General features: G+C 35.2%; 1 protein-coding gene across 1 annotated transcript in view; it reads left to right on the forward strand.

The window, feature by feature from the left end:
• LOC136035424 (uncharacterized) overlaps nt 1-12,340 on the forward strand; it is a 150,806-nt gene that overhangs the window by 11,909 nt on the left and 126,557 nt on the right. Inside the window, exons 3-4 of the mRNA XM_065717216.1 lie at nt 2,616-2,745; nt 9,022-9,183. Of these exons, the coding sequence (XP_065573288.1) occupies nt 2,616-2,745; nt 9,022-9,183 (292 nt within the window). The remainder of the gene's footprint in view (nt 1-2,615; nt 2,746-9,021; nt 9,184-12,340) is intronic.

Here is a 12,340-nt window from a genome sequence, read left to right on the forward strand (position 1 = left end):
GGTGAACCTCTTCTTAGGGTCTTTATTCCTTTTTCAAAGGCTTTTGCAGCAGCATCTTGCGTAATATTTTTGATCTTCAACCCAGTCCTCTCCATGATTTCCTTTGCCATTTCAAGTTTTTAATGTCACATCTAGGAGGCAATTTGGCTTTCTTACAGTGTGATAGCTTCAACCTATCAGCAAGAAGAAAATGGTCTCCGCTTTTCTTTGACCTGGCTTCGACCCCCCTCTAAACACTTGACAGTCGGTTACAATAACTTCATCTGAGGAATATCAATATATAATCGATCTGAGCAAGGGTATGCGCATATCTCTATTTTCATTTAAAAATTGTTGGCCTTCTTGTGCTGAAAAAAAAAGTGTTCATTATGGATAGGTTAACGTGTACTATGAGCTGAAGCAGTGACGTACCATTGGGCATCTAGCACCACACATAGAAGCACATCTAGGACATCTGTCGTCCAAAGTAGTATGTTCAGAATTGTGCAATCGGGGGCCAATCCTGGCGTAAAATTCTCCTCCCAGGAGTTGCTGATCTTATTTTAAATGGTTTCAGCCGTTCTTTGACCCGGTTTTGACCCCCCTCTGAACACTCGATAGTTGACTACAATGATCTCCACCTGAGGTATATAGATATGTAATCAATCTGAGCAAGGGTATGCGCATCTCTCTATTTTCATTTAAAAATCGTTGGCCTTCTTGTGCTGAAAAAAAAGTGTTCATTATGGATAGGTTAACGTGTACTGTGAGCTGAAGCAGTGACGTACCATTGGGCATCTAGCACCACACATAGAAGCACATCTAGGACATCTGTCGTCCAAAGTAGTATGTTCAGAATTGTGCAATCGGGGGCCAATCCTGGTGTAAAATTCTCCTCCCAGGAGTTGCTGATCTTATTTTAAATGGTTTCAGCCGTTCTTTGACCCGGTTTTGACCCCCCTCTGAACACTCGATAGTTGACTACAATGATCTCCACCTGAGGTATATAGATATGTAATCAATCTGAACAAGGGTATGCGCGTCTCTCTATTTCCATTTCAAAGTGTTGGCCTTCTTTTGCTGAAAGAATGTGTTCATTATGGATAAGTTAACATGCATTGTGAGCTGAAGCAGCGACGTGCCACTGGGCATATACCTCCAACGAGTAACTGATCTTATTTTGGGCACCTCTTAATTGTGTTCTGTTGCTGGTCGTAAGAAATATTTTTCTGTCGCCCAGGTGGGTCACAAATAGGTGTGTAAGCAGCTATGACTGTTACACTGAAGGGATGTTCAAGCATCGTTTTATTTGTGGTCTGATATCGGCTCCCATATTAGAACATCTGCCTCACTGCTTGGGTCAACCGTGTTAAAAGCCATTATTATGCTTAAAAACACTGCATCCATCTCAAAATTTTTGCCTAAAGCTATATTAACTACACTAGCCAAAAATATCAATACTCCCTCCGTTCTTTCTATTATTTCGGAATCAAAACTGATTAATATTCAAGAAATAAAACTTCTCAAGAATATGGCTCAACTAAGTACTAATTTTTTTTCAAATTCGGGAAATAACTGGCAAAACAGATATTTGTCAATAATTATCCAGATCATTTCCATTACCACCCTTATAAATCGGTACCACTCTTCCATTTTCTAATGAATCTGAAATCTTACCTTAATTTAATGAATCTGAATTACTTAATAATATTAGAACACTAGATAGAAATGAAAAGCTATATTTCAGAATATTTGACTCACATGGTCACTACCGGACGAGCTATTTCTTAAGGAACACATGGTCTCCCCTAGCTGGTCTACGGTATTCTTCTAACATGCAATTTTATATTAATAGGAAATGACATAAGGCTCAAATGCACAAATTCTAGTAGAAGACGTCCAGCCCCTGAAAAAGAAAAGTCTCTACTTTATAAATATATTACCAAACTTTTCATTTTTACGATGATATTCTGATTACAATTGTGTTTTTATTGGTTGGTCGTTCGTTGTTTTAAAAGTATATTTTTTAATTTTGTTTCATAGTTTTGTTTTCATGCTTCGCTGTTTCACGCGGGTAGACTATTAATATATTACAAAGAATTAATGTGGTCCTCTAGATACTCTGCTGAAAACATCATGAGATATTTGAAGTTAAGGTAAAGCAGTGTTATTAACGCCTACAAATATCCAAAAAGTTATGCATTGTATTTTTGACCTTACAAATAAATTATAAAGAAAGTTTACCTGACTGAACCACTGATTAATCATGTTTAAATTTCTTCAATTCATTGAATCGTTTCTCTCTCTTATAAAAAAAGAGCAAAAACAATAGGAAATGCTTTTCGCTTTTCTCAAGATTCTATTTTGAGTGATTGGCCCCCTCCCCTCTAAACGTTTTTGTTATGATGATTTTATTTTTATTAGATTTTATTGTTCAGGCCTGTCATTAAGGGACAATACAATTTAATGATTCAAGCATAAACAAAGTTTTTATTTATTATTATTGCACTGTCACTAGACATAATGTTCCTATATTTTGGTTTTTATCCACATAGAATTAATTAATAATCATGAGCAATAAATTCAAATAGGCTATAGTTGATTAGATAGAAATGTAACAATATCTTTATGTTCAGAAATTTCCTGGGTCACATATTGTAGTTCCCAAACCAATTCATCCTGGTGAGCTTGCGGCAAGTAAACCTGTCAGTTCCACTGGATACAATAACACTCCAGCTGCAGCTCTTTTACATCAAGCCACAGTTGGTAGGTATTCAACTTTATTTGTTACTCTATTTTCGTTCTTACATAAGATGGTCTTTATTTATAAGGATTTTTTTCTACCAACCTATTTTTCCTACCTATCTAATTACATATAACCCTCTCCCCTAATTTCTTTCCCTCTCGTTCTGTCTCTCTTTCCCTGTCTCTATATGCCTAGCATTTCTTTTCAGAAATTTTATGAAATTTTGTGAAATTTTTCAGAAATTTCTTTTCATAAATTTTTCAGTATTTCTTCTCTTTTTTTCTTCGTCTTGTATATGGAAATTGTGACGAACGCAAACATTGGTGGAAACAAATAAAAGCTTTAATTGGGAATTAGAAATACAGAAACTTCATTTCTAACTACTTTTTCGTCAAACATTAAGAGAAGAGAGTTTGAGCGAAACAAATGTGGTTCTCCCGCTTTCTAGGTCTATAAAGAATGGTTGAGATGGTTAGGGCACTTTGTGCGTAAGAAGTGTGACAGATTGCCGAAGATTGTCCTTTTCTGCCAACCACCTAGGGCTAAACGGAAAGCAGGTCGTTCTCGTCTGGGGTGGGAAGACGTCATAAAGAAAGACTTAAAGGAAATGGGAAATTTATGGGAGGGTGTAAAAAGGGAGGCGACGGTGGCTTGGTGCTGCCTTCAGTTATTAGTATTAGCTATTGTAGTAGTAGGTAATGCACAAACTTTTTCTAAACACAAACATTAGAGGGTTTTCAACATTCCATGATGATTTCTCTTGAAGCTAAAAAAAAAGCCTCGAAGAAGCTAAAAAAAGAAAAAAAATTAGCTTCTTTCTAAACTTATGTCCTATGGGTTTTCATAACAAACTCAATTTCGCATCTTATCTTTTTGGAAGACGACTTGAATTAAGAATTACCGTGGGCCTCTATACTTAGGCCTATCTTGTTCCTTCTTTTTATGAAAAATATTCCTGAAACTTTGTCGAACAGTTTGTGGTAACGAACTGTGGTAAGGTAAACTCTAAATAGTAACCGTAACTCTAAAAAAAAACAATAGCAACCGAAACTCTAGAACAACAGAATTCTGATACCAATAGTTGCATCAAAAGAATCGCATTTTAATGTTGATTTTAAATATATTAGTTTTATCGAGTTCCTACTCGCCAAAAGTTAAGAGCCTGAGAAAATTTTGCTTATTTTGGAAAATAGGGGAAACACCACCTAAAAATCATAGAATTTTAACGAAAATCACACCATCAGATTCAGCGTATGAGAGAAACCTACTCTATAATTTTTAAGCTCATATCTACAAAAATGTGAAATTTTGTATTTTTTGCAAGAAGACAGATCGCAGAAGCGTGTTCATTTGTTGTTTTTTTTTGTTATTGTTTTCCCCAGGGGTAGTCGTATCTACCCAATGGTCCTGGAATGTCGCAAGAGGGCTCATTCTAATGGAGATTAAAAGTTCTAGTGTCCTTCTTAAGTGACCAAAAAAATCGGAGGGCACCTAGGCCCCCTCCAAACCTTATTTTCCCCCAAAGTCACCGAATCAAAATTTCGAGATAACTTTGTCTTTTGGGATGACTTAGTCTCCCACAGTCCCCGGGGGACGGGCTGCAAGTTACAACTTTTCGCCATTTGTTTACATATAGTAATGGTTCTTGGGAAGTGTACAGACATTTTCAGGGGGATTTTTTTTGGTGAGGGGAAGGTTGGGAGAAAGGATCGCGTGGGAGGATCTTTTCATGGAGGATTTTATCATGAGGGAAGTAAATTTCCATGAAGGGAGTGCAAGATTTTCTAGAATTACCTAATAAAACAATAAGAAATAAATAAATGGAAGTTTTTTCAACTGGAAGTAAGGAAAAACGTTAAAACTTAAAACGAACAGAAATATTACGTATATAAGGGGACGCGTCTCCTCCAAAATACCTTGCTCTTTACGCTAAATTATTTCTAGTAATTTTGACTATTTATTCTACGGCCTTTGTGATTCTTAAAGAATTGGGACAAAATTCAAGCTTTAGTGTAAAGAGCGAGGTATTGACGAGGGGGCAAACCCCCTCATATACATAATAAAAATATACTAAATATAGAAGCTCGTTTCGCTAGTTAATTCGTGAGTTACGTATACTTAGTACTTATGCAAATGTTTGTAAAAAAAATAAATTAAAAGATCTGGTTTCGTTTTTAAGTAGCCAAAAATTAGAGGGCAACTAGACCTCGTTCCCCACCCCTTTTTTTCAAAATCATCCGGTCAAAACTATGAGAAAACCAATAGCCAATTTAAATAATATGCAAATTTCGTTTTAATTATTCATGTGCCGTGAACCAAAATCAAAACATGCATTGATTCAAAAACGTTCAGAAATTAAATAAGAAAACAAGTTTGTTCAACTGAAAGTAAGGAGGGACATTAAATCTTAAAATGAATAGAAATTATTCCGTATATGAAAGGGGCTATCCCATCCTCAGCGTCCTGCTTTTTACGCTAAAGTTTGACTTGTTGTCACAGTTCTACTTTGTAAAACAATAAAAAACTTCAGCGTAAAGAGCGGGACGTTAAGGATGGGACAGTCCCTTTCATATACGGAATAATTTCTGTTCGTTTTAAGTTTCAATATCGATCCTTACTTTCAGTTGAAAAATTTTTTTTTTAATTTAATCCCTTTGTAAAATCGTAAGGTACACGGATGATGCTGTGATTTTTGCTTGTCGACGAAACCTATAAGTTCTTTTTGATAATCTAGAACGTTTCTAACTGTATCTCATTGGTAATTGAATAATTTGTGATCTCTTAACAAAGAATCAAACAGTTCGTGGTAACGAACTGTATTAAGGAGCGACCCGGCTCAATAGTAACCAAAAGTCTAAAAAATGGGATTTTGATACCAATAGCTACATAAGAAAATTGCATTTTAATGCTGATTTCAAATATATAACTTTCATCAAGATTAGTCTGACCTATCAAAAGTTACGAGCCTGAGAAAATTTGCCTCATTTTAGAAAATAGGAGAAAACACCCCCTAAAAGTCATACAATCTTAACGAAAATCACACAATCAGATTCAGCGTATCAGAGAACCTTATTGTAGAAGTTTCAAGCTCCTATCTACAAAAATGTGGAATTTCGCATTTTTTGCCAGAAGACAAATCACGGATACGTGTTTATTTGTTTTTTTTTCTTTTCCCCAGGGGTGATTGTATCGACCCAGTCGTCCTAGAATGTCGCGGGAGGGCTCATTCTAACAGAAATTAAAAGTTCTAGTGCCCTATTTAAGTAAACAAAAAAAATTGGAGGGCAACTAGGCCCCTCCCACGCTCATTTTTTCCCAAAAGTCACCGGATCAAAATTCTGAGATAGCCATTTTATTCACCACAGTCAAAAAACCTAATAATTATGTCTTTGGGGACGACTTACTACCCGCAGTCTCCCTTGGAGGGGTTGCAAGTTACAAACTTTGACCTGTATTTACATATAGTAATGGTTACTGGGAAGTGTACGGACGTTTTTAGGGGGATTTATTTTGGTTTGGGAGGGAGAGTTGAGTTAGGGGGGGGGGTTACGCGGGAGGATATTTCCACGGAAAAACTTCTCATGGGGGAAGAGACTTTCAATAAAGGGGGCGCAGGATTTTTTTGCATTGTTTAAAAAAACAAGGAAAAAATAAATATGAGAAGTTTTTTTCTACTGAAAGTGAGGAGCAACATTAAAACTTAAAACGAGGAGAAATTATTGCGTATATGAGGGGTTTACCTCCTCGTAATACCTCGCTCTTTACGCGAAAGTATTTTTAGTAATTTCAACTATTTACTCTACGGCCTTTGTGATTCGAGGGTCATTCTTAAAGAATTTGGACAGAATTTAAGCTTAAGTGTAAAGAGCGAGGTATCGACGAGGGGTAAACTCCCTCATATACGCAATAAAAATATACGAACATAGAAGTTTGTTACGTAAGTTAATTCGTAAATTATGTATATTTTTTACTAATGAAAATGTTCGTAAAACAATTAAAAGTTCTAGTTGCCTTTTTAAGTAATCAAAAAATTAGAGGGCAGCTAGGCTTCCTCCCTCTCTCCTTTTTTCCCAAAATCTTCCGATTAAAACTATGAGAAAGCCATTTAGCCAAAAAGAAAATTAATATGCAAATTTCTTTTTAATTATTTATGTGCAGAGAGCCAAGATCAAAACATGCATGAATTAAAAAACGTCCAGAAATTAAATAAAAAAAAAAAGTTTTTTTAAATGAAAGTAAGGAGTGACATTAAAACTTATAACGAACAGAAATCACTCCGTATATGAAAGGGGCTTTTCTTCCTCAACGTCCCGCTCTTTACGCTAAAGTTTTTTCCTTTTTTAAAAAGTAGAGCTAAGGGAAAGAGTCAAACTTTAGCGTACAGAGCGGGGCGTTGAGGAAGAAAAGCCCCTTTCACATACGGAGTAATTTCTGTTCGTCTTAAGTTTTAATGTCGCTCCTTACTTTCATTTAAAAAAACTTATTTATTTTTATTTAATACCAGTATAAGTCATCTTCACTAGCTGAATGAGAATGTGTCGTTTTGAAGATTAGGTATATTCTGGATGAAAATTTGTCATTTCAAAAACATGCAACTCTCCTTGAATAATTCCCAAAATATTGATATGCTATCACAACTTCACCATTTTTCCCAAATAACATTCTAACCCCTTGTAATTCCTCCATTTATCTATACAATATTTATTGTATATCTTTATGAGATTTTATCTTTTCACTGTTCCCCCGTCAACTTCCACCTCAATATTCTCTGACATTTCACAAAAATACCCTTAGCCTTAGTAGTAGTAGTATTAGTAGTAGCAATAGTAGTAATAGCAGTAGTAGTAGTAGTAGTAGTAGTAGTAGTAGTAGTAGTAGTACTACACTTTTTTTTTTATATTAATTATTTATTATTTGATCTTTTTTGATATTTTTGATTTAATATAGTAGTAGTAGTAGTAATAGTAGCAGTAGTAGTAGTAGTAGTAGTAGTAGTAGTAGTAGTAGTAGTAGTAGCAGTAGTAGTAGTAGTAGTAGTAGTAATAGTAGTAGTAGTAGTAGTAGTAGTAGTAGTAGTAGTAGTAGTAGTAGTAGTAGTAGTAGTAATAGTAGTAGTAGTAGTAGTAGTAGCAGTAGTAGTAATAATAAAGTTGCAGTAGAAGTAGTAGTAGCAGTAGTAGTAGTTATAATAGTAATAGTAGTGTAATCGATACTCCTGTCACATCAGCCACTTTTGGTTCTGAAAAAGAGCACTAGAGCTTTTAATTTCCAATCGAATGGGCCCCCTCAGTTCCTCCTACGACAACTCTTTCCATACGAAATACATTGGTGAAAAAAAATATTATATTGATTAAAAAAAATACAGAGACTACAGATTTTCAAAAAAAAAAATTCACTATTTACTCATTGATTTACTATTTACTACTTGAGTAGTAGTAGTAGTAGTAGTAGTAGTAGTAGTATTAATAATAATAAAGTTGCAGTAGAAGTAGTAGTAGCAGTAGTAGTAGTTATAATAGTAATAGTAGTGTAATCGATACTGCTGTCACACCAGCCACTTTTGGTTCTGAAAAAGAGCACTAGAACTTTTAATTTCCAATCGAATGGGCAACTTCAGTTCCTCCTACGACAACCCTTTCAATACGAAAAACATCGGTGAAAAAAAATATTATATTGGTTGAAAGAAATACAGAGAGACTACAGATTTTCAAAAAAAAATTTCACTATTTACTTAGGGAGTAGTATTGCACTGAATTTGTCACAATAGCTTTATGTTAATTTCAGGTTTTTCTTTGGGGTTTTCTTGAATCGAATCGTGTAATTCTTCTTAATCAAAAGGATAATTGTGGTCTCCTTTTGATTGTTTGCACCGAATATCTAGCAAAAGTAATCTCTACAATTTGTCAACGCGTCCAGATGTAATTGAATTTAGAGCATTTTTGTAGTGTAGGCAGTACTAGGATGGAATCGGTTAAATTACATCATAAGAAAATCTATTCACTGTGCAACAGCAATTAGTCTTGGGAATTATGTCATTAATCTTCATTGACTGAAAATTTACTTGCGATTATTTAAAACAAAGAGTCAGTCAAGGATACTGACGCCCAAATTTTTTGAATATATTAAAAGTTGAGTATTCCATTGCTCAGTTTGAATATGATTCTCCGTTCCGTTTCTCTTTAAATCCAAGCAACATTCTGAATTCTATTATTAAATATTGACTTTCTTGCCCAATGACACTCCATTGAAACAATCCATAAACTGAAGATAGTAACAGCATCCATTTAAAATTCCAGTTGGTGATCCATGGAAGAGATCCTACTCTGGACAGTACTACGGTGATGCAATGTCATCTGCCAATGCCTTACAAAGAAAAATAAGAACTTTAGCCGATGGACGCTCAGTGAGTCCTAACGTTTCTCCAGAAGTTGAGATGACATTCCGAGCTGGACTTCAAGGTTAGAGTTTTTCTTCTTGCTTAAATTTCCTTTGTGTAAACACTATAGAAAATGGATTATTTACTGCGGTACTCACCAGTCCCTATTATTGATGGGATTAGACACAATTTATATTGCCAAAAATATGCACGTTGCATAAACGTCATTATTTATGAAGAAAGCACCAGCTCTTATTTGTCTGACTAAGAGATTACTGTTGAAAGTTAAATCAAACTTGTCGTTCAGTGAACGATTCAAAACATGTCCATGATCCTTCTATGTAATCTAGGTTTAGATATGAAAGTCTCGTAAAGTAGTTGCAAAAAACTTCACGATTTAATACTTTACCATACCTTATGGTTTTCTCTTACGTGTATTTGGAATGCCTGGGTGTATTTTAAGGAAGATCCAGTTACAGCTAGCTCCTATATGAAAATAAAATAAGATTGGCTTTCAAATGAGATTATGTTCTTCAGATCAGTGCAAGAAATACAACTTTGGTGCAATGCTATTTTTCCAGTGTCAAGAATATGTCAAGGGTCTAATGCTAAATATTTCATTCCAAGGATCACCAGGGCCCGACTAGCTACTACCTACTGGTTATAATAGGCGACCTTGAGAGACAATGCTTGTTCAATATGAAAAAAACATCCGATTTTGCTTTGAAAATCTGAGAGGAAAAAATTTTCAATTGCCTTGTATTAATAAATTACTGTATAAAACCAAAAGGTAATTAGACTTACAGTCTTTTGAAAGTGTGCCGTATTTCTAGAACCTTTGGTCAGTTTCAACGACAAATCTTTTACGGGAAAACGTTTTGCCTTTCTTTTATCGCCATTCATGAAGCATTTTAGTTCCCGGCCCTCAAAAATTTTAAGCATATCCCAAAACACAATAGATACTTCTGAACTTTCCGAGCAGTAATAAAATGTCACCCTATTAGAGTTACGTTTGTCAAATCCAGAATGCAACTGAAGTCAAAATAATAAAAAAAACATATTGATTCTGTTGAGAAATGACCCTCTTGTCAAAAACCCATTGGAGTTTTTTTTAAGTATTGAATTTAGTTCATTCGCTTAGGGATTTTATACAAGTTACATTACACGAGTTACACTTTTTAAATAACAGGTTCATTTTTTTAAATCTCCAAAAAATTAGTAAAAATTTGAGAGAGGTTTCGAGAGGTTTTCTAAACTTAAGAGCTTATTCTATATAGTTACTCTATAATTTGCTCCTAGAATTGTTAATTGTTTTGGCATTTTTAACTTTTACTGTATAGACTCCACTACCTAGAGTGTCACAAACTTTATCTTTGTCAGAAGTTAGGAGACTTGACACGGAAACTTGTTCTGGTTAGAAACTTGTTGGGAAACTTGTTTCAAGTCCAATATATTTGAAACAAGTTTATATGTCATGTTTTGACAAGCTCTTTTTTGTTGTTTACTAAGTTCTAATTCTAAAATTCTAAGTTTCTAATTCTAAGTTTCTAAACTGATTGTTGGAGGAGTAGATGGACCCGACTCCTCAAACGAGCCTACTTTATGCCCCAATACCTCAGAGCAGAAATTGTTGCATGACTGTACCTGAAACAAGGGTTATAATGCCTACTTTTGTGCTAAGCAACTTGCAAGGAAAGGTTGAGTGCTGGAGGACAACATGTCTACTTTTTAACTCCATATTTACAGATAAATACTATTGGACGTTCTTTAGTTTGATATGTTACATCAGATGGTAGCACTTTTGGAGCCGTTTTAGAATGAACACTTTAATCTGGGGGCCAAATGATTACACAGAAACAGCTTACACGGAGAGGGGAGCGTTGGGTGTCGGGCAGGTGGGGATGTTCGGTGCCTTTTGCATCCCGTTTTAAAGAGGAAGTACTGTTGAATTTTCAACAATTCATGGTAGCGCTTTTGGGATATTGGAAAAATCCTCGTTTTTTGCATTTAAACAATTAAATATTTTTCCTCGAAAGAACACATATTTTGGCAATAGGGGCCAGGGAGCAATTGGACATTTCATATGCATTCTATCTAGACTTTTAGAGTTACTGTAATCAGAGTATCTACTTCTTGAAACTGAAACCTGTCTGCTTGCATTCACTGCAAGAAAGGACGGAGCTTACTAATTGAAATTAGAAAGATTGTTCAGAAGGACGTAAGCTTTGAAAAATTGCTTTAGATAGTTCTTTCCGGTATAACCATTAAAAACTCACAGTCTGTAGGTTACAGCTCAAGAACAAATAGAATTCATTTTTTTTTCTTAGCCCCAGACAAGAAATATACGTAGTTTTTCGAAGTATAATGATACATTCGTCAATCCATCCTTGTGTCTGTATCTTTCTTAAGAGCCATAGAACAATGCCAGTTTCCTGCAGTAAACCCAAATTAGCTGCAGAGGAATAAAAAATAATACGGAATATGGAAGTAGTCCATTACCCTTTTAAGAATCTAGAAGAGTATAATCCTTTAAGCTCAACAGTCAAAGGAGGTATTTAAATTCGCTCACCACTTCTATAAAGGAAGCTTAAAACATGATAGTTGTTTTCTGGTGAATAAAGATTTTAGTCTTGGATGAACCACTATTTAGGCCATCTCTGCTGAGACATCAGCTAGTTCAATCAGCAAGGACTGGGCCTCTAAGCGTGTTTCTGTAAGAAAATCGATGTTTCAGTGTAAACTAAGCCATCTATAGAGACAAACGGGCTGACCTCATCACTACAGAAACACTCCATTGCCCTTTTTAGGATACAGTCAATTACAAAGTTAAAAAGGACAGGGAAAAGAGTAGCACTAGCCTGACTCCATGATAAAATAAAAATTAGCGAAAATGTCTCTCCTTTAGCTTGGGTTCAGGCTCTATTAAGGAGGTTGTCAACCTGAATGAGCTGAATTAACTTTTTTGGTACTTAATTTTCAGCCAGAACTTTTTATTTTCCGTCGCGCCGAGTGGAGGCAGTGACACATTCAATGAACAGTGTGGCAGTCCCTTTTCGGCACTTTTCTCTGTGCTTTATGATTTAGTGAAGGAATAAATGCTAGCTGTTGTCCCCATTGTCGGTAATAATGCTGCCTAATTTGGTCCTGTTTTGGGGTTTTGGTTATTGAGTTTTGCATTTTGGTTTAGAGTTTTGCAGCGATGCATATAAGCTAGGTTCTTCTGTAGATGCTACAAAATG

This window comes from Artemia franciscana, chromosome 14, assembly GCF_032884065.1.
Source record: "Artemia franciscana chromosome 14, ASM3288406v1, whole genome shotgun sequence".
NCBI classification, from domain to species: Eukaryota; Metazoa; Arthropoda; class Branchiopoda; order Anostraca; family Artemiidae; genus Artemia; species Artemia franciscana.